Genomic DNA, 23,837 nt, shown 5'->3' with positions numbered 1-23,837 from the left:
GCAGATCAGCAAAACGAAAGCCCAGTTCTCAGGCTCTCAGTGAAGCTGTGATGTTCTAATTGAGCTGCTTTCAGGAATTCAGAAAAGAGACATTCTAATCTTCATTACTTTAGAGAAGATTCAAGCACTTGTCTTGAAAGCATAATTGTTTGTGTCTTGTGTAATTTGTGTTCCTGTCAAGAATCAGCACTTTTTCAATAAGTTTCTTTTTTGGTCGCACTTTGTCACAAAAGAAAAAATCCTTAAATTAATTGGAATCCAAATAAACAGAAAAAAAAATTACCTTGGAATAAATGGTTGCGGCAACCTGATGTGCTGTAGAACAGAATGCTGCTTTATACTTTTAACTTTTCTGGAATTCTGGCACACTGCTGCAACAGCTTGCCTGGAATTCTCAAATTGGGTCAATCGTTCTGATTTGTCAGCTTGAAAATATTGTGCCATTCATGCAATCATGGCTGTGAATTAATAGACCATATTACAAATATTTTGTCTCAACTTTCCCTTTAAAAACAAATTCCTTATTCAATAATATTTTGTGGCAAGTCAAATTTAGTTTCATGAAATGTTCTCTTTATTTTCAGCAATGGTTTAATATGTACAAGCCTGTTGCCCACACTGCCAGTCTTATGGCGGATGACGATATCGCTTTCATGAACAAGCTGGATCCTAATCAGGTCTTTAAGAACAAAAACAAGCTTCAGAATGCCAAGAAAAAGGCTTGTGCGCAGCAACCCGGACCTCAGAAGAATCAGACCAGCCTGGTCACTAGCAAAAATGTGTCCCAAGTTGGAAGTACAACAAAAAAAATGATTCCTTAATTTTTATGTTGATATCCAGAGCAACTGCAATATGGTTTTACCTCTGGGTATTGCCATATTGTCATCTGAGCTGCTATGTCGCAGCAGGTCAGGTCAGGCCAGGTCACGTCAGGTGAAGATGAAGAATACAACACTGTCTGGGGTGCCTGCAAACACAGAAAAACAGCAGGGCTTGAATGTTAATGATGTACATCATGATGCAAATGCATGATTTGCAAACACTGCTGAAAATTATAGAAAATCTGTGACATGAAGTAATTTATTGAAAATGTTTCGGTGTACAGTTACTGAGCCCACAGCTCCTTTTAATAACTTTTGTTTTAATTTTACACTGGTTTGAAGCCTAAATGAAGTGTGTTATGTAAATAGTATCTGTGCTGTTATGAGTTTCTTTGTCACCTTCCTCAGTAAGATTTCAGTTGGATTTGGAGCTCCCATGTCATTATATAAATTAAAATAAGATAACCTGCAATAATCAGTCCAGTGCAAGAAGAACACTGATGGCATCCCAGAATGAATGGAACTGCTAGGATGCCAACAATGTTCTCTTGTTACAAACTATTTGTTGTAGCTTGTCCCATCCCAGCAGTTCCATGCATGCTCATTTTTACTAGAAAAAGCAGGCATTGCACAAACAGCTAAAGCAATTAGTGTGACAACACAGAGCATTTAAGCCTCTAAAGGACAATCTTGTAGTTGAGCACAAGTTTATCTTTTAGTTGAACAAATCATAACATTGTTATGTTTATAGGACCTTAACCACTGAAGAATAGCTAACTTTGCAACATATTTATAATTAATCTTCATTAATTACTAGAAAGAGAAGTTAATCAGTTAGACTGGGCTGTAGAATTTCTCTTTGCTCCATTCGTTAGCTCATAAATGAATCCAAAATGCCAAAACAAAGCTAGTCTTTCTAACAACAGCAAAATGTATTTTTTTCGGTCCTATGCTTAATATCTTTCTTGATGCCTATAATGTGTCAGAAGATGATCTAGTCGAGCTAATGGAAATATCTCATGTACCTGAGACACCCACCAATTATCTGAAATGGATTGTAATGACTGTGGAAGATTCCCCATGTCATTTCAGGTTTAATTTTTTTTTTTAAACATTCAGTTTACATAACTGGCTCTTGGCCAATCTCGTGTTTGTGTGTTTGTCTGATTAAAATAAGTTCACGTAGTGATCCTACCATTATTATTTTACGATTTGAAACTATGGTAAGTTTGCTGTAACTGATCTCACTACCTGACTTCAGAAAGCTGCAACTTACACAATTGTTTTCCACTTCCTTGCAATTGACAACAAAATTCCATGTTCATATTTGTGTCCATTTATGTCGATACTACAAAATTGATGCCAAAGTGAATCTTATTTTGACTCCAACCCTTGAACTTACAGTTCAGTTGAAACCTTTTCACGTTTTTCGAATTGGTTTTATGTGACACCTCCTGCTGCCAGATTCAAGTAAACATGACACTGGCATTGGTAGGCTGTCTGCGTAACATTGAAGTTTGTTTTTGATGTATGTCACATGTTCAAGTAAGAAACAGTATAAATGTACTGTTGGTGTCTCCCTATCTTGTCAAAATTAGAGCTTTCTACTCGTATAATGAGAATAGAGACTTTGGAATATGTTGGCAGTGTAATTCTATTTTGCTTTATGTACATTTTTTAGCTATCTGGGATGTCGAATATCATTTAAATGTCACTTAGATTAAATTATCTTTCATATATTTCTTTATAAAAGTATGATCATTACAATAGACCAGTAATCAGTATTGTAAATATTTTGTTGTATCCTTCATTGAACTTCCATCTGTTTAATATGTGCTTAGTGAAGTGCCACACAGCTGGTATGTTTTAGTATTTGCACAATGAAGAAAAATTGCACTGCAAAACCATATAGGATTCCTGCCATCTCTAGGCATTTTATTGAGATGTGTATATAGGTTTACATTTTTGGAAGGGTTTAAATAATTATTCGCACTATATTTGTAAGATTATTTTCTGTTAATGGTATAATTTGTTGTACGCATGTCAATTATGATAACTCCTTCATTTTTAAAGTTTCCATTAAGCAAATAGAAAATGAAATTCAAGAATTATTTTCTATCTTCACCCGTTGTATTTCATCCAACTTGAGTTCAATTGTTAGTCACCTATTAAGTGAGTACATTTTTGTAGAGTTCAAATTTTAATAAGTTTACAGCCCATATTTTAGACAGTCATTTTCTGTAGTATTGCATGGCTTTCTGTCTTAAATATTCATCAAATTACGATATGTTAATGATAAAGTTAGATTTCCCGCCTTTCCAGCTGTCTTAATTCTTTGAATGGAAACCTCTACCAACATAGAATAGAAATAAATTCAAGTTGTCAATGAGCAATCATGTATACAGTCACATTTTTGATTTACAGTAACGTCGTCTTTTCAAGATGGGCATGTCATTTTTCTGAAAAGCACTGAATAGTTATATTATTTTATGGTTATTAGACAAATAGTCACAAAATATACATCCCTAAGAGAGCAATGGGAAATGGGTGTGTGTTTGATGTGTGGCGATAGCTTTCACTCAAAGAATAAAGACAGCTGGTAATGTAGTTTGCCGGGTTTTTTTTTCAACAATACATCATTTTGTGACTTATTGGGAGATGTTTTGTCCTTACAGTGAAAGTATACAAGTTCATCACACAATGCATAGAATCCGTGAAATAGAATGATTTTAAACAAGAAACAAGAGGCTCTGAAACTTCAAAACTAACGTTTTGCAAAAATAACGAATAACTATTCAGTTTAGTGATGGGGAAAGAATTAGTAGGTCAGAGTGGAGGCTAGTGCCTTTATATAACAATGAAAGAGGAAATCATGATCTTCATGTTATCAGTGTCAAAAGCATCTTAAGATGACAAACTTTGTGATTTTCTCTTTGCATCTTGGACTTATCCTTACTGTTCATCAGAGAATTCAGTGATAATAACCATAGGAAGGCATATGCTTTTTAAAAAAAAAGTTCTATGCCAATAATGGAAGACTTGCAAGAAATTGTGAAAAATAAATATTCACTGATACTTTATTAAGAATTCCTGTTAAGTGAATGCTTCTGTGATCAAAAACTATAACATTGTTTAATAGGATTTTGATTGACATTGGTAGAGGTATTTAGAAGGAGGTGGATGGGGGGAAACCTCACTATTATGTTTGCAGTTTTCATGATGGTTCCTACCTATGCAGGCACTTGGTGCACATCTATGCAGAGCTCAGAATAAATAAAATCACACTACAGTATATATTGTATCATTTGAAGTCCTATTTTATTCATAAATCAAATAGTATCTTGGATGTACATCACTAAATGTGGAAACTTGCCTGAAGGCCCAAGAAGCAGCTGTTTTGATCAGACCCCATCCGCCACCTTAAACAATCACTCACTCTACCACCAGCACACACTGGCAGCAGTGTGTACCATCTGCAAGATACACTGCAGCATGAACTAAGGCTTCGCAACATCTTCCAAACATGCAACTTCTATCAGCTAGGAGAGCAAGGCCACACCATGCATGGAAGCACCACCATCTGCAAGTTCCCTTCAAAGTCACGCACCATCTTGGAACTGTAACACTGTTCCTTTACTGTCACTGGGTGAAAATTCTGGAACACCACTGTGGTGTACCTATATCAAATGGACTGCTCTAGTTCAAGAAAGTGTTCACTAATATCTCAAGGACAATTAAGGATGAGCAATAAATGCTGGTCTAGCCAGTGATGATCACATCCTGTGAATGAATTAAAAAATATATATTCAGTCTTACTTTAAAAGCTAAAATTGATATGGTAATATGCACACAGACAAATACCAGGAAGGGCAGCACTTTGAGAAGTATATGTGTGTGTACTTGCACATATTCCAAAGAAATAGTTAATAAATCCTTGTTTGCTGATCACTGTGCCTTTTCAAAAAAGGAACATTAAAATCATAATAAAACTTGAAGTCTGCAAGGCAATAATTACTACAACCTTTCTGCATATGTGCATTAGCTGGACCACTTGCAGTTGCCACATCAAAAAACTCAATTATTTCCACCTAGGTAGCACAAGATTCCAAATACTAATGCCCCCAGAAGAGCAAATATTATAAGCATGTTAAGTTATAAGTTAAGGTGAACTGGTCAACTAGTCTGAATACATGATACCAAACGACCAACAAAGGTGAGCTGGAACTTGGCAATCACTCTTGTAATGGTCAACTCAAAAGAGGTAGGGGGCAATTTTCCATGGATAATTTTGATTTTGGATTCTCTGAGGTGGCCAAGCTGGTCTTAAACTAGCTTAACTCTCATATAGCACAAGATGCCATCTTGGTAGATAAGTTGATACACATGCTAGTAAGGGCCATTTGGAGGATCATTATCTTCATCTGGACCTCCTCCACCATGACTCCAGCGCTGAGAACGTGTGCGCCTTCTCATTCAGTCCATGAGTCATCCTGAAACTGTGTCAGCCAACACGCTGCACATCATGTAATAAGGCTTTCATTTGACTATTTGAGATGACACTCAAGGTACCTGGATATGCAACTGAAGCACTGTAACCTGCAAGGCTCCGGACCAGGTGCTGGGAAGTGGGATTAAAATGAGCGGCTAGTTTATTTCTCTTTTTTGGCCGGAGCAGACATGACAGGTTGAATGGCTTCTTTCTGCATCGTAACTTTTTTATAGTTCTATGGATATTTACATAAGTAGGCGAGACAGTACATCAGACAGAATCTTCTGAAGTTTTGTTGTCTTCAACATGATTATCAAACAGATGATTCTCAAGTTTGCTGATGAATACAACTACTAGATATTTATGTAGCAGATATCTAATTACCTGAATCTCTCTGGTCATTTTTTAAATGTTAGCTTGTTTTCGATCCAGCGGAACCACCCCAGCGTTCATTAGTATCCTCCTGCTGATCATGCATACTTCATCTAACCCCAGCAGTCTCTTTCTCCATTGCTTTGGTACACACAACAATTGCTTCTGCTGGGCGTATCATTGGGAACATCACGGACTCTTAACTGCTGAGCTGCACAAACCTCCTTTATATGCAAACAGCTGTGAAAAAGGGTTATTCAAATTATTGCAAAATTTGACTTGGAAGATTTTTCAGTAATTATGTCAAATAGCATATGATGTTTGACTAATTTTTGTAGCTTTTCTTCCCAACGACACTTGAAAATCAAGAGGTGAATAGGAAGGAGGAAGTTAAAACGATCACCATAACTAGGAAAAGGTGCTGGGAAAACTAATAGACCTAAAGGCTGGGAAGTCCCTAGGACCAGATGGCCTGCATCCTAGAGTTTTAAAAGAGTGGCTATAGAGATAATAACTCTTTCGAGTACAAACCCAGTTCCATCTGTTTCAGATGAAGTTACATTGTTCCACAGTTTGCCATTGTGAGATTTGAACTCTCGATATCAGGGTTACAAACCCAGTACCATAACCACTTGGCTATTTAGGCCAAGCTCTGTAGAGATAGTAGGTGCATTGGTTATAATCTTCCAAAATTCCTTAGATTCTGGTGTAACACCTATGTTCAAGAAAGGAAGGAGAAAGAAAACAGGAAACTACAGGCCAGTTAGCCTAGCATCTGTCATAAGGAAATTGCTAGAATCCATTATTAAGGTCATAGCGGGATATTTAGAAAATCATAACTTGATCAGGCAAAGTCAACATGGGTGTGAGAAAGGGAAATAATGTTTAACTAATGTATTAAGAGTTTTTTGAAGAAGTAACAAGCAAGGTGGATGTAGATGTGGCATACTTAGATTTCCAGAAGGCATTTGATAAGGTATCACATCAAAGGTACATGAGATAAGGACGCATGGTGTAGGGGGTAATATAAAGGGTTGGTTAGCTAACCAGGGAGCAGAAAGTAGGGATAAATGAATCTTTTTCGGGTTGACAAGCTCTAAGAAGTGGAGTGCCACAGGGAGCAGTACTGTGGCCTCAACTATTTACAATCTACATTAACAATTTGAATGAAGGGACCAAATGTATAGTAGCTAAATTTTGCTAGAACATACCAATGTCAGGGGAAACAATGTATTTATACTGTATGAGAAGAGTGCAGATTGGTTGGCAGATGGACCCTGATTGATAAAGGCATTGCCATAAAGAATGCACCAGTTGAAGGTGACTGACAGTTACCTGCCAAGCATTGTTTTAAATTTAAACCAGGCAGATTGACTGATTCATCAAGACATGCCCTGGGGAATGAACCAGCAAATGGCTGTCACTTATTTTATTTAGCTGAAACAGGTGCAATGTGTATACATGTTCTTTCTGTCTACAAAGAATAGCACCCTGTGTATGAATATACGTAGCCACATTGCAAGCCCGACTGACAATCTTAAACTGGTTGTCAGTGTAATTCTTAGTACACTGGGGATTATTTAACAAATGTTGTCAATCGTGGAATCACATCTAATGTTGGACACCACGTTTTGAGTTTTGCAAGCACGGGTTGGTTAAGCATGGTCTGTACCTTGCCCGTTGCAAACAGTAGAAGGGACATGCTGTTTGATATGATCCACCAGTCTTTGGGACATATGGCCTACGTACCTAGCATCACACTCGCACTGAAACTCATGTACCACATTACTCATTTGTGTGATAGGCAGAATGTCTTTTTGGCTTGACAGCAGCATCCTTTTAGTGGCAAATACCACTCATGCTGCTATTGTATAGAAGCAGTGTGAGACAACAAGCTTCACCTATTGCTCAAATTTTTGAGATACCTTGCCCTTCCAGGGTATTCTGAGATAGACTGGGCACTTTTCAGGGCCAAAAGTAATGGCCTTGGGCCAGTTCATGAGTTTGCGTGATATACAGGGTGAAATGATCTGATCAGGGTAGCCATTATACCGCAGGATGTCTTTGATGTGTCCTATTTCAGCATCAAGCTTGCATGGTGAGCAAATGGCTCAGGCCCTATTTACGAGGTTGCTGATAAAGCCAATCTTATAGCAAGTGGAACTGTAAGAATCCCAATGCATGTATTGACCAGTGAAGGTAGGCTTGCTGTACACTGTGGAAGAGAGCCCCCGGCAAATTTCTTAGCTAGTATGTCAATAAAAGGGAGTCCATTTGACTGCTCCATTTCAAAAGTGAATTCGAGCACAGGGTGGAACCCATTAAGACATGCAAGGATTTAAATATAGCAAACATCATCCACATATCGGAAATATGGAAGGGGTAGGGGATTCAGTGTCATTCCATCAAAGACTCATTTCTCATGGAATCCAATAAAGATGTTTGTGAGAGCTGGGCCTGGATCAGGTACAGCAAGTGATTGGGAAGGCAACTGGAATGTTGGCATTTATTGCGAGGGGAATGGAATATAAAAGTAGATAAGTTTTACTGAGCCTTGGTGAGACCACATCTACAGTTTTGGTGTCATTTGAAAAAAATATATAATTGCATTAGAAGGAGTTCAGAGTACCCTGAGGGGGTTTGATTGGGTAGATACTGGGCAGATGTTTCCACTTGTGAAAGAGACTAGAACCAGGCAACACAATTTAAGAATAAAAAGTCTACTGTTGAAGACAAAAATTAGGACATTTTTTTCTTTCAAAAGGGTCATTAGTATAAGGAATTCTCTTCCCCGGGTCATTGAATTTACTTAAGGCTAGTTAGTGAGATTTTTGATCGACAAGGGACTCAAGGGTTAAGGGGGACAAATGGCAGAGTGGAGTTGAAACCACAGCTAGATCAGCTATGAGCTTATTGAATGGCAAAGCAGGTTGAAGGGCTGAATGGCCTACTCCTGCTCCTAAGTTCTATGTTCCTAGTTAGCACATAAAACATTTTATTGGTAAAACAGTTTAAAAAGTAGAAAAATATTTCATTAACACATTATGATAAAGGCTTGCACGAAGCAGCTGAAGTTGGCCTTGTTAGCAGTAACTACCCTAAATGTCTTGTAACAAGTATTTGTTGCTAAAATAAAATGTCACATCTTTCACTTCCATCTACCTTGTCTTTTTGTCTTATTTCCTGGGGGAGGAAGATGGATTTTGCCATTCGCAATGTCTAAATCAGCCACCAGCTGCTCTCCAGCCACCCTACCGGCAGCATCCATGGCTTCCTCAGGTGGTCCATGAGGCATGACTCCAGCGACATCCAAGTTGGGATCCTCCATTTAATTGATTTCTGGAGCCAACTCGACTGGGAGGTGGAGAGTCAGTCCTTCCTGTAGGCAACAGGCCACCACATTCCTCGACACTTTAACAGCAGACTATTGTAAAATGCCCCTTGACCTGTCCTGGCACCAGAAACGTGATTTCAACATCCAAATTATCCTCTATTAAATAGACAGCCTCAGTTATTTTGAATTAATTTTACAATGCCATATGAATGTAAGCAGGATTTTAAAAGATAGGATATATTACTTTAGTCATTTTAAACATCAATGACGTCAGAAAAATATTGATTAAAAAATCATATACATTTAAATATCTTTTAAAAGTCACTTCAATCCAGCTAAGGAGTCTTTTACCTTGGAACAACAAAGGTGTCAATTAAATATTGATTTAAAAACCACATATACTTCAAGATCTTTTAAAAGTCATTTCAATCTAGTTTTAAAAAGGTCAGCTAAATAAAATCTATTTACGAAGTCTGATAAACCACACTAAACAGTTATATTTAACAAATAACATTTATTTAGAACATCTGCTGCTGCTGGCGCCTTCCTTCAACCCACTCCTGACCAGCTGTTCATATCAGCTCCAATTTAAACAGCATTCAGTCCATCTTAACTTGTGGACAATCAGGCCAAATTTATGAAGTGCAGATCCCTGCCGCTTTACAAAGCAGCATGCCAGATCCATCAATGGATACTTCATTGGTGCACATCGCAGCTTCCAGTTTCCACTCTTAAGTGTGCACGTGTGTATATGCCTACAGTTGTGGTGCCGTTCTGACACTCAATAGCAATGAGAAGCTCAGTGTTCGCCACTATTGGCGCTGCAAAATCCGGACTAGTTTTTTTTTTCTAATTATGGTGCAATCACCAGGTGGCGCTGCTCTCCAGAAAGTGGGTGATAAAACCATTTGACATTGCAAGAGCAAAAAAAATCTAAATTAAAGGATTGTATAGTTTTTACTGCCTATCCCGAACACAGCAAATACGAAATTATCTGCTTTCAGTAAACAAATACCAAAAAATCAGTCAAGTCATAGGGAATTTTTGAACTTTCATTTTTGAGTAGTAAAGTCCATTGGGTTCAGCTTCTCACTCTCTTGTTCATACTCTAGTTGAGATCTGACACTTAAGTGAGTGTTTGCAGCACTGAAGGAGTGCTGCACTGCCTGAGATTTAAACCAAGGCTCTATTTAGTTGCTCTGTTGGATGTAAAAGCTCTCAAGGTCTATTCAAAGCAAAGCACCAACAGCTCACCACTGCTTTCTCGAGGGCAATTAGGGAGGGCAACAAATTGCCAGCACCAAGCATATCCCATGAAAGAATGAAGAAAAAAAAAGCTGAAGTGCTCTGCGGGGAGAAATTTGTTTGCTGCGCTATGTGGATTTCAGTTGATTCCTTGGATGCAGGCAGCACCGTGAGCCGCTACCTGCATGACTCATGCGGAATTCTCTATTAATATAATTGAAGAACACTTTGCAGGTCTCTCAGACTTCCCTCGGGGAATCAGCATAGCACAAGAAGTGACGCTACGTGAATAAATTTCTCCCCTGGTCTTGTAGCCAACACCATCGTATATAAGTGCTTCATAAATGTAACTTCTTTCTTTTTCATATATTCAAGAGATAAGTCCCCTATTCTGTATCATTTCCATTTCATGAAGTTCATTTCTGCAGATTCAAAAGTGAACACATGAGGGCAACACTAGGGCAAGGTGAAATGTAGTATCTTCCCACTTTCTACCATTCCACAAAACTTTTTAACACTGATCCTCCATTTTCTATTTTGTAACCATATTCAAATTCATTTTTCTACCTGACCCTGACTCCACATGCCCTGGTTTTTGACACGAGCCTCTTATGTGACACCTTATCAGAGACAGTCTGAAAGTGTAAGATGACATCTTTGATATTACAATACTACGCTGAAATAGAACTGTAGAAACTTACAACAGAAAAAGAGAACATTCAGTCAGCTATGCCTGTGCTGCCTTGGTGAAGAAGCAGTCCTGTCTAGTCCTACATCCACACTTTTTGTCTGTAACCCTGTAAGAGTTCATCCTCAGGTACCTATCCAACTCCTTTTTTGAAATTATTTGAAATTTATTCAGTTGAAGCATTCCAGATCCTGGCAACTCTGATTGTTTTCTGTTTATTTCCCTGCTAGACCTTTTGGCAATGAGTTTGAATCTATGACCTCTAATTCTTGGCTCACTCACTAGAGGGGATCATTTTTCTCATATCTAGACTTTCAAACCCTCTCATCATCTTGAAAACCACTACTAAGTCATCTCTTAAAATTCTCTGTTCCAAGAAGAACAGTTCCAACTCCTCAAAACCCTCATCCTTGGTAATATCCTCCTCTATACTTTTTCCTAAGGCTTTTGCACTGAAACAGTCTGTGTCTATTTGCAGCAAGACCTGGACAACACTCAAGCTTGAGCTGATAGGTGGCCAGTGACACTCACACCACACAAGTGCCAGGCAATGACCATCTCCTGCAAGAAAGAATCTAACCATCTCCCCTTGACATTCAATGACATTGCCAATGCTGAATCCTCCACTATCAACATAGTAAGGGTTACCATTGACCTGATGAACTGTACTAGCCATCTAAATACTTTGGCTACAAGAGCAGGTCGCAAGCTGGGAATTCTGAGGTGAGTATCTCACCTCTTGACTCCCCTAAGCCTGTCCACCAACCACAAGGCAGAAGTCAGGAATATGGTAGAGCACTCTCCACTTGACTGGGTGAGTGCAGCTCCAACAAAATTCAAGAAGCTAAACACCATCCAGGACATAGCAGCCCGCTTGATTGACACCCCATCCACTAACCTAAACATCCACTCCCTCCGCCACTGACACACAGTGGCAGCAGTGTGTATTATATACAAGATGGACCGCAGTATCTCGCCAAGGCACCTTCCAAAGTCGCGACCTCTACCACCTAGGCAGGACAAAGGTAGCAGATGAATGGGAACACCACCAGCTGTAAGTTCCCCTCCGAGCCATACACCATCCTGACTTGGAACTATATCACAGTCCTTTACTACTTTTGGGTCAAAATCCTGAAACTTCCTAACAGCACTTACACTACATGGACTGCAGCAGTTCAAGAAGATATATCACCACCACCTTCTCAAGAGCAATTAGGGAAGGGCAACAAATGCTGACCTAGCCAGCAATGCCCACAGCCCATAAAAGAATTTTTTAAAAACTGGTTTTACACTTACATATCAAGTCAAAGCAAGAGAATCACCTGCAATAATTTCTCTTCCCATCCCCAGGTCATTAGCTCTGAAGTCCCCCAAGAATCTCTTCTTGAATTCCGTCAACTACAAGTGGCCGCTCAGCGAAGTTGTGATGTCAGGATGCACATATATTGTAGACACACAACGCTATCTCACCATCACCTCCTCACTGCCTCTAGCTTGTCATCTTGTTTGTCTGACATTCAGTCTTGGAAGAGCTGCCATTTCTCCAACAAATCTTACAAAAAGATGCTAGGTAGAGGTCAAAATCCAACATTCACAAGGGTCTTTTCTGACATATCGCCTGCACCAGCAACTTGGGGACAGACCATAAAAATAGTATTGATAATTGAGTCATGTGGCTTTGTTTGGAGTAACCTGTTAGTTATTTGAAGTTAAACTCACACAGAAAACATTTATCAAGTCAATAAATGCATCCGTTGAGTACAATGTTCAATTTAGTTGTTTTATAAAAACAGCCATTAGACTTGTAAAGATGTGACACTGTTACAGTGACATTAACTTTACTCCGGGATGTGTTACTGTCTTGTATATTATTATAAATCTTGTATACTTGAATAGTTCAAGTTAATGTTTACAACAGGTGGATCTCTCAATTATTAAGGTGGAAAGAAAAATTAGTATGGAAGTAACTATTTCTGCAGCAGAAGTTTCTGATATGACACTTTAAAACTACATAAAAATCTGCTCATTCATTGGATAATAGAACGGTTACAGCACAAAAGGAGGCTATTCAGCCTGTTATGCCTATGCTGACCCTCTGAAAGAGCAATTCACCTACTGCCACTCCCTTGCCTTTTCCCCATAGCCCTACAATTTTTTTCTTTTCAGATAGTGATCCAATTCTCTTTTGAAAGCCATGATTGAATCTTCCTCCACACACTTTCAAACAGTGCATTCCAGATCCTAACACTCACTGTGTAAAGGAGTTTTTCCTCATGTCACCATTGCTTCTTTGGCCAATTATCTTAAATTTGTGTTCTCTGGTTCTTGGTCCTTCCATCAATGGGAACATTTTCTCCCTATATACTTTAAGTGATTTTGAATACCTCTATCAAATCTCCTTTCAACCTTTTGTTCTCCAAGGGAACAGTACCAGCTTCTCCAATCTTTCTACATTACCAAAGTTCCTCACCCCTAGGACCATTCTCATGAATCAGTCCACTTAGTAAGATCTTGGTTCCATCCATGAAGAGAGCTCTCCATCCCTTCTATTCCCATTTTAATTAGGGCTCCATTGAGAAATGCAGCAGCTGTATAAGCCAGCAAATTCAGCTAATTTGTGCTTCTGCAGAATTATTCCACTCTCAACCCAATCCAAGTTCCAACCTTGTGATAGATTGCAAGTTGCGAGGTCTCTTCCTCTTGAATGAAGGTTAATTGTATGGTATTATGCATGGAGAATTTTTTTTTGTTTATAGAGTGAACTATGTGGATAATATTATCTATGAACTGTATTCAGGGTTAACAAAATCTGCTTCTGTACTTTCATACATTTTGTGGTGCTCATTAAAAAGCACAGGAAAGAGGGAATTGCAGCTTTAATGAAGAAAGCACATGATGGTAATCTGGAAGATGAGGAGCTGAGAGCTAGTATTCTACTTTTTATTAGACCACACCCATAGATTCTGTACATATGGTAATATTTGTAAAAATTAGGTGGGGTGGGGGGGGACTTCAAAGCACCTTCTTCATTTAATTATCTCACAGAATTATGATTTCAGTCGGGGGTGGAGAAGGTATTCTGTGTCAATGAAAAGCCTTAATATAACTGGATTTTTATACAACTTAGTGAATCTTATTAATAAAGGTTGCTGCTGAGTATTTATGATGGTCCTGGAGCAGTAGTAGACTCCTCATTGTTTGAGTACATCCAAGCTGTAAGTGATTTCAAATATCGCACTTCTTACGGATAAACCTCCGCTAAGGAATTTGTTTATAGTGGAGGAAAGGCGTGTGCTGCTGCCCCATTCTCTTAGCTGCTTTTGCATAATCCCAGAGGTGCGGAGGACCCAAGACACCAAGATAGCTTAGCAGTTGTAGTGGATAACCAGTACAGGATGCTTCAACACTTTCACCTATTGCTGCTGTCCACTGAATGCTATGCCATGATATCACTATGGGGCAAAACAAGGACATAGGACGCAAGAACTGCCTCATCCAGTACAGGTTTTGAAAGCGTGCTGTTGGTGAACTGCAGCACAATCTTAGTCAACTGAGCTACTGGTCCCTGATGGCCATGCTTTTCACCATTTGTCTGTCTCTTTCTTCAGACAATTATCCATTAGTTTAACAATGATCCCATTTCTTGCAAAGAACATTGGTGAAGGGGTTAACTGCAGTTTCATGTCTGCAAGTTGCCCACTTACTTTTTTGATACACCTTCTCATGTATTGCAGAAATAACCTGCAAAAAAATCAAAGTGAATAAAATAAATTTTAAAATAGCATCCGGGGTAAACAAAAATATAGAAAACTGAAAAAGAAGTCTTTAAACATCATACAGTTTTGTTTTGGCTGAAGTAAAGCCAACAGAGGAATATTGTTATATTTTTCATAACTAACAAAGCAGTACAGTAGAATGAAGCAAAGGCAGAAAATGACAGAAATATACAGCAGCTCTGAAATTCCTCTACCATTCTCCCACTGTAACTCAGGCAGAACACAGGCAGAGAAACCCCAGGAAATTTTGTGACCAACATGTCAACCTTAACTTAGAAACAGTGTAACAAGGTACTTGACAAAGTTCATCTTTGTTCCCTTCCTGTTGTTTGCAAAGTCCCCATGAACATGGAAAGAATTGAATACCTTTGATGTCATTGTAGTGAGTGTCCTCCCTGGGGATCAAGATGAGTCCAAGATAAAAATACTAGCAATGGAAGCTCAGAGCTAAGTCAAATCTTCATGCCAGGCTCAGTAATTAGTATCTCAGCAGGCTGGTCTGTGATGTTCCACGACGCCATGACGATTAACCTCACTAAATAAATCTGAAGTGATGGTCTTGTCATTGGGGCACAAGAGTGTTTCCACTTGTCTCCAGATAAACCGCGGCCCAGGCCAAACAATAACAACAACTTGCATTTATATAGCATCTTTAATGCGGTAAAAGTTCCCATGGAGCTTCATAGGAGCTTTATCTGACAAAAATTAACATTGAGAAAAGAACATAAAAAATAGGAGCAGGAGTAGACCATATGGCCCATCAAGCCTGCTCCACCATTCAATATGATCATGGCTGATATTGGGCTTCAACTCCATTTTCCCACCCACTCTATTCCCTATGAGACCCAAAATCTTCAATCTCAGTCTTAAATGTATTCAACCATGGTGTATCCACAACCCTCTGGGGTAGAGAATTCCAAAGATTCACAACCCTTTGAATGAAGAAATTTCTCCTCATCTCAGTCCTAAATGATTGACCCCTTATCCTGAGACTGTGCCCCCGTGTTTTAGACCCCCTGTCCAATGGAAGCAATCTCTCAGCATCTACCCTATCAAGCCCCCTCAGAATTTTATAGGTTTCAATGAGATCACCTCTCATTCTTCTAAACTCCAGAGAATATAAGTCCAATTTACTCAGCCTGTCATCATAGGCAACCACCTCATCCAAGGATCAACTTAGTGAACGTTCACAGCACCACCTCCATTGCAAGTATATCCTCTCTTATGTGTGGAGACCAAAACTGCAAACAGTATTCCAGATGTGGTCTCACTAAAACCCTGTACAACTGTAGCAAGACTTCTTTATTATTGCATTCCAACCCTCTTGCAATAAAGGCCAACACTGTAATTTCCTTAACTATTCTTCAATCCATTCATATCTGTTTCTTATGAAAATTCAACAAATCCATTTTCCTGATCAATATCTATTTATTATAATATCAATATAATTTATGCACTTCCTATTACTCAAATTGCCATAAAGGATGTGCTGTTATTTAATGTCATGAGAGCAGTTTAGAAAGAAAAATAATTGAGATCTCTAGGGGAAGGAATTCGTACACAGACTACGTTGATTCTTTAGGGACAGGCAATGCTGCCAGGGAATTGATGTAACTCTGCAAAGTGCCACTTGAAGCAGTGCTACACAAACACATTTATCCCCCAAAGACTTTTACAGCACAGAAAACTTTCAAAACTTTCAAATATTTATCCATTGCCTTTTGTTACCCCTGAACACATAGGCAGAACTACATTGTGTTATGATCCCTGTAGGGACTGGTAACTTTAACCAAGAGATTCGAATTCCCAGTGACCAACTGAAAGGAATCGCATGTCAAGATTTGAAGTTTTAAGACTTCCACTGTAACAAACAAACTAAAATAAACAACAACTAAACATTAAGATAAAGGCAAAATATTGCGGATGCTGGAAATTTGAAACAAAAACAAAAAGTGCTGGAAAAACTCAGCAGGTCTGACAGCATCTGTGGCGAGAAAGAATTAACATTTCAAGTCCATATGACTCTTCTTCAGAGCTAAAGGGAAGTAGAAATGTGGTGAAATATATACTGTATATGACTAAACATTAATTAGTAGGCAATAATACTCATACTAATGTCTTAATCCGACCAATAACATTATGCTGCTTATATACTTTACAGCACAGTCTCCACAGAATTGCAGTCTTTTCAGGAAACAGTCTCAAGTCATTCGCAGCTTCCAAATAGGTTTACTTCTCCCTGTTTTGCTGAGTCGTAATGTCCAGTGACCATCGAAGGCCCTTGCCCTCAAGTTCCTGAGAGTTCCCAAACCACCTTTCAGCAGTAAGGCCCACTTAAGGGCGAATCTTCAAATTACTGCGGATTCCTTCTCTTCAAACAGTGGACAAGCGTTCCCCAGCATTCTGTCTGCTAGCTAACAGAGAAAGAAATCTTTTCCTTCTGCAGGCTGCAGCAACTGCTGTTCCTGGTCACTCTCTCTTGCTCTCTCTCTCTCTCTTTCTCTTTCTGTCACTGTTCAAAGACTCTGAGACAGAGGGCTGAATTTTCATCTTGAGGCAGGTAGTGGGAGTTGGGAAATTTCCCAGCTCGCCATGCCCACCTCAGGAGATTGTGTCCACAAAGATGGGATTTTCATTCCAGGTGGTGGATGCTAATAGGAGTCAGGCCCACTGCCCCAAAAAGAGTTCAGATTCAGCTACAGGGGCGGCCAGGTGATGGACCGGCCTATTTAAATAGCTTTCCTCAATGTTTTCGGACTTCATCCAACTTATTTTCAGAAAAGTAAGGCCCCCTAGCCCTCAATCCTCATACCACCTCAGTGCCAACACACTCCCCATGCCCCATCAATGCCACCTCATGCCGTCTACCCACCATGCTTTCATACTAAGCTATGCCCCTCCACACATCATGCAATGACTCCTCATACTCTCCATACCAATCTATGGCACTCCAACCCCCTGGCCCCATACTCTTCATGCCAGAGTATGGTGCTTCCATGCTTATTCCCCCACCAAACACTCTGTATAGAGCTAATGAACCCTATGGTGACAACAGGATGTGTTAAAAAAAGCTTTTAAAAAGTCATTCATTCATAAGACTCGCATTTACCACAGCCCAATAAAAGTGTTAATCATCCAGACCATTTAAAGTATCAATAGCAGACATTGCAAGCACTTGGAACCTCTTTATCTTGTGTAAATAAACATTGTGCAATTGACAGCATGGATCAGAGAGCCAGGACTGTCAATCAAGCAATGTTTTCCCTGGGATACAGCTGTTTCAGCACTCTAATGAATGTCTGGGCTCTCTCAAAAATCTATTTATTGAAGGAGGGTGGAGGCAATCTACACAGCCCATTTATGGCCAGACTGTCCATGAATGATATATTCAACTATGACATCTGAGAATACAACATAAACTATTTGATTGCCAAGGGAGTCAAGGGTTATAGGGGAAGGACAGGAAAATGGAGCTAAGGCCACAATCAGATCAGCCATAATCTTATTAAATGAGGGAGCAGGTTCAAGCACCAAGTGGCCTAACCCGGCTCCTAGTTGTTGTGTTATTGTGAAATAAAAGCAAAATACTGCAGATGCTATAAATCGGAAATAGAAACAGAAAATTCTAGAAAAACTCAGCAGGACTGTCAGCATCTGCAGAGGGAGAAACAGAGTTAACATTTCAAGTCTGTATGATTCTTCTTTTTGTGTTCTTGTGTTGTATTCCTTTTTATACTCCACTTCCTCCTGCTCTTCCACCTCCTGTTGCTCAGCTGGCCATCATGTTACAGATGGCAAGGGCTGCACCAACATGATGGTGAGGTTGTGCAACGTGCAGCAGATCACCACGAACTGAAACACCTAGTTTGCTTGGTATTGCTAGGCTTCTATAGAGCAGATACAGGCAGAAGAACACAATACAAATTCCTTATGCACCAATAATCCCACATCTTACCTTACCTTTGTTACTGACCATCACAGTATACACTTGGCCACAATACAAAACTAAAAGCCACCATAACATAGACATTCCAAACCAATTTATAAATCAAGCCATGTCATATTGCACACAAACATCAACTACGTGCATTCCATTGGAAGCTGCATCATGTTAGGATTTGCAAGTGTCCTAATAGAGTTGACCACTGGAATGGATGGGTTCCAAGCTCGGTTCAAAGCCCTTTGTCAAGTTGGTGCCTGATTCCTCCATGCTCTTTGACATTGATGATGCCTTCTGCCAGGCCTGCCAATGCCCTAGGTATGTCATTCTACATACACATCAGCCTTTTTCTGTAGCCTGTTCCACGGAGATGCTGATCTGAGTCCTCTGCGGCAGAACTGTGTGCCACCTCATCCTTCTGGGAGCTGGTATTTGTGCTACACATACCCTGGCTGCAGGTCACTCATCCTTGGTGTCTTACCACATGCAAATCCTGTTTTTAAGTTTTCCTCTAAATTACGCAGAGTGTTAGTGCCTGAGCAAGTGGCTGCGAGTGTGAGAGTGAGTGGAGATGTTTCTTCTTCGTCACTGCCTTCCTGCTCTTCCATCACTGCCTGGCTTGGTGGCAGCTCTTGGACATGTGAAAGGGGAAAGCCACAAGGACTGTGGTGAGTGGATGGGTGATGGTAAAGCAAGAGGTGCATCATGTGCAGCTTTTAAATCAGAGGAGATTTTGGGATGTTAAGAGGGTGTTTGTACAAATGGTCTTCTTTTAACCTTCGGGGTTTAAAAGCTTTAGTACAGTTCTTACTTTGCTCCTTTTTGTAAGGGATTCCAGATTTGATTCTTCTAAACGTGTAATTTTCCTGTAGTTTCCAATTACACTTCTGAGCACGCTCAGTTCTAAGAACCTGAGGATGAACAATAAACATCTTTCTTGACATCCAACTTCCGGGGCAGGATTTTGAGGTCAGCTGACCCGGGAGCGGCCAGGAAACGGTCCACTGCCTGCGACCGGCCCCTGACGGCGATTTCACGCTGGCCGGCCAATTAACGGGCAACCAGCGTGAAACATGCGCTGAAAGGTTCAGCGCTGCCGGCGTGGTGGGGCGGGAGGAGGGCGAGCGCTGAAGTCTGCGCAGGTGCTGGGGACGCGCAATGAAAGCTCCCTGAAGGCAGAGAGCTGCTTCAGGGAGCTGAAGAATTTTAAAATTAAAAATGAGTATTTTGAAATTCAGAAAAATGTCCCCACATAGGACTCGCTCACATGCACATATAGAGTATAAAAATGATGTTGAAACATTATTTTAAGTTAATGTCAGAAAACTCATCTCACCCGTGGATGAGGTTTCCTCAAAAATGCAAAAGCCATCTGGCTGATTCACCTGCCTGCCAACCATATCATTGGATGGGCAGCGACAAATGGCCGAAAAAATAAATTAATGGCCTTAATATGCCTCTTAATTGTTGGTGGGTGCACTGCCAACTCTCGTCCGATTGCGCGATGACATCAGGATGCTCCCCCAATGTCATCACGTGCTATTTCACGCTCGAGCGTGTTGGGCACGCGCCCATATGCCGAGCGGAAAATTCTGCCCCTGGATATCTGTTCTTTTCAACCTTTTAATCTTGGCATTTTTGAGTGAATGTTAACTGGGAATTCCTAAAAGGTCTCATTTTTACTGGACATGAGACATATTGGCTGGGATTTTCCGGCCCTGTCGCGGATGAGACGCCCCAGCCAGAAGCCCATTGACCTGTGGCGGAACCGGAAGATCCCAGCAGCAGTGGGTGGATGCGGAAAATCCCGCCCATTGAATCGTTATGGCTGCACATACCTTATATGAACATATTCAGATACAGTCAATAACCTCCATAATGGCTGCATCTACCTTGTGTGAACATATTCAAATACAATAAATTATCATGCTTAATCATTCCTGCATTTATCTTTTCAATTTAGATGTTCCCCAGTGTTGAAATGATGTTTCTCCTTCAATGAAATAAGAGGGCGGAATGCCTGCATTTCTTTGTAATTAATTACCTACTAATGAAGTCACAGGATATGTGGCCTGGAAAGATTTGCAAATCTGAGCATGCGATTTGCTAATGGAGCTCTTAAGTGAGGTGATAAACAAGCATTTTACTGATTGTTAGAGCAATTTCATTCCTTGAGGGATATGTTCCCTTAAAAGCAACTTGTATATTGGAAACATTTGAGAGATTTTGATGGCGCAAATTTTTCTTTCAGAGAAGCACAGCATGAAAATTCTTTGTCACATCAAAGGATTCATTAACAGAAGGTGATAGTATAAATCTCAGTAAACTATGGCTATTTTCATTTCTGTTACCTGGTGATTGTACCATATTTAAAGAATGTTTTAATGTAAGAAGCCAACTCTCTATGCTGGGAAACTTATGGAACTGCGAAAACAATTTTTCACAATTGAAAGGTATGCTTTTTACAATTTGCATTAGGGCTTTTGATTGAAAATGCAATGCTCATATGTTTAAGGAATGACAAAGTTACATTGAATAGAGCTTGGTAACAGCCTTTCACCCCATTGCATAATAACATACCCCAGCTTGTGTCTTTCTAATTCTTATTTTAGTCATTTGGTAGTACAGACTTAAGCATTGCTGCAAGAAGAGACATGCTATCTACACTTTTCATCTTGCACTCTCAGGACAGATCACAAGAATACCAAAAGTAAAAGGAACAACAATTTATACTACATGAAAAGAGAGTACTGATTGGTTGGCAAGTGGACTCTGATTGCTCAAGGTGTTGCTATGGAGCATGCAGCATAGAACAGTTAACTGCCAAGCTTTTGTTCAAATTCAAACCATGCAGGCCGACTGTGATTGATCAAGGCGATGCCATTGGGAATGAACCAGGGAATGGTTTTCCCTCAAGCTTTTATTTAGTTGAAAAAGATGCAACCAGTCTATGCTTGCAAGACTCAAAACATAGTATTCAACATTAGATGTAATTCTGCAATTGGATAACATTTGCTAAACAATCCTGTTGTGCTAAGAATTACACTGAAAACCAATTTAAAATTATTAGTCAGCCTCGCAGTGTGGCTCACTTACACATGCTAGAAGCCATATATATTCACACATAGGGCCCTGTCCTTTGCAGACATGCAGATAATTTCTTCTCCCAGAGGGCAGTGAATGTTTGGAATACACTACCCCAGGGAGTTGTGGAGGCTAGATCACTGAAAGTATTTAAAGAGGAGGTAAGTAGAATTTTGAAATATCAGGGAATTGAACAACCATGCATTCAGCCATCTGGACTCTAATGTCTGGAATTCCCTCACAAAACCTTTCATCTCTCTCTACGCTCCTTTAAGATACTCCTCAAAACCAACCTCTGCCACCTGTCCTAATGTCTCCTTCAGGTGGCAGATGGGGTATAGTGTAGGGAAGTATGAAGTTATTCACTTTGGTCGCAAGAATAGAAAAGGTGTGCAATTTTTAAGTGTTGATGTTCAAAGACACTTGAGTGTGCTTGTACAAGGAATGCAAAAAGTTAGCATGCAGGTGCAGCAAGCAATTAGGAAGGCAGTATAGATGATAGAACTTTGGTTAGAGCTAGCAAGAGAAGACTAGGAAATAGAAAATACTCTTCCAATTTATAATCAAGGTTATAATCATAGAAATGACATGCTTATTGATTGCTTATTTGCAGTATGAAAAACACTAGAGTCCATCATAAAGCTATGATGAACGTTGCATTTTGGGAAAAAGCCTGTATTTTCTTTTTGCGACGGTCCCTTTAAATCCAAAGTGAAACTAAATTAAATGGTTCCTGGCAATGTTATGATTACTTCTGAGAAATACTCAAGTGACCAAGGTTGCTTTGGAAATGAAGTTAGCTAAAGCAAAATATAAATAGACAAGTAACTGAATATTGTGTTACAGCTTGTGTTCTCTGGCTGGGGATTTTATTCTTTTACAGAGTGTGGGCGTTACCGGCTAAACCAGCATTTGTTGCCCATCCCTAATTGCTTTTGTGAGCCTTCTTGAACTATGGCAGTCCATGTTTTGTAGATACACCCACAGTACTGTTAGAGAGGGATTTCCAGGGTTTTGACCCAGCAACAGTGAAAAAACGGCAATATAGTTCCAAGACGGTGGTGTGTGGCTTGGAGGTGAACTTGGGAACCTGCAGGTGGTGATGTTGCCATGCATCTCACAGAATCAGAGTCACAGAATCTTTACAGTGCGGAAGGAGGCCATTTGGCCCATTGAGTCTGCACTGGCTCGCTGAAAGGATAATCTATCTAATCCCACTCCCCTGCCTCATCCCCGTAACCTTACACATTCTCTCTTTTCAGGTAGCAATCCAATTCTCTTTTAAATACCTTGATCAAACCTGCCTCCACCACCCTCTCAGGAAGTTCGTTCCAGACTCCAACCACCCTCTGGGTGAAAACTTTTTTTCTCACATCACTTCTATTCCTTTTGCCAATTACTTTGAATCTGTGCCCTCTAGTTCTTGATGTACTCTTGAGAGGAAACAGTTTCTCACTATTAACCCTGTCCATATCCCTCAGGAGCTTGAATACCTCTATCAAGTCTCCTCTCAGCATTCTTTTCTCCAAGGAAAACAGACCAACCTCTAAGCTATCTTCATAGCTACTCCTTTTATTTGGAGGATGATATGGGTATCCACATGGGCCCCCGTTATGCCTGCCTCTTTAAGGGGTATGTGGAACATTCCTTGTTCCAGTCCTACTCAGGCCCCCTCCCACAACTCTTTTTTTGGTACATCAATGACTGTTTTGGCGCTGCTTCAAGCTCTTGTCTGGACCTGGAAAAATTTATCAATTTTGCTTCCAATTTCCATCCCTCCATCACCTTCATCTGCTCCATCTCTGACACTTCCCTTCCCTTCCTTGACCTCTCTGTCTCAATTTCTGGTGATAGACTGTCCACCAATATTCATCACAAGCCCACCGACTCCCAGAGCTACCTCGACTACAGCTCCTCACACCCCGCTTCTTGTAAGGACTCCATCCCATTCTCTCAGTTCCTTCACCTCCGTCACATCTGTTCAATATTGAATTCAACAACTTTAGGTCTTGAGCCCCACCCTCCATCCCCACCCCCTTTCTGTTTCTTCCCCCTTCCTTTTGTTTTTTCCAATAACTTATATAGATT

The 23,837-nt window shown here is 40.0% G+C and overlaps 1 protein-coding gene across 6 annotated transcripts in view; it reads left to right on the top strand.

Annotated features, from left to right (window-relative positions):
* Positions 1-4,113, top strand: part of tpgs2 (tubulin polyglutamylase complex subunit 2) — a 60,673-nt gene extending 56,560 nt beyond the window's left edge. For all 6 annotated transcript variants that reach the window (XM_041174067.1, XM_041173812.1, XM_041173947.1 and 3 more), the window contains one exon: positions 585-4,113. In XM_041174067.1, the coding sequence (XP_041030001.1) occupies positions 585-821 (237 nt within the window). In that variant the 3' untranslated portion in view covers positions 822-4,113. The remainder of the gene's footprint in view (positions 1-584) is intronic.
* The last annotated feature ends 19,724 nt before the right edge of the window (positions 4,114-23,837 follow it).

The sequence above is a fragment of the Carcharodon carcharias genome, chromosome 1 (assembly GCF_017639515.1).
Source record: "Carcharodon carcharias isolate sCarCar2 chromosome 1, sCarCar2.pri, whole genome shotgun sequence".
Lineage (NCBI taxonomy): Eukaryota > Metazoa > Chordata > Chondrichthyes > Lamniformes > Lamnidae > Carcharodon > Carcharodon carcharias.
Note: the sequence above shows the minus strand (reverse complement) of the source record. Positions and strands in the feature narration are given on the sequence as shown.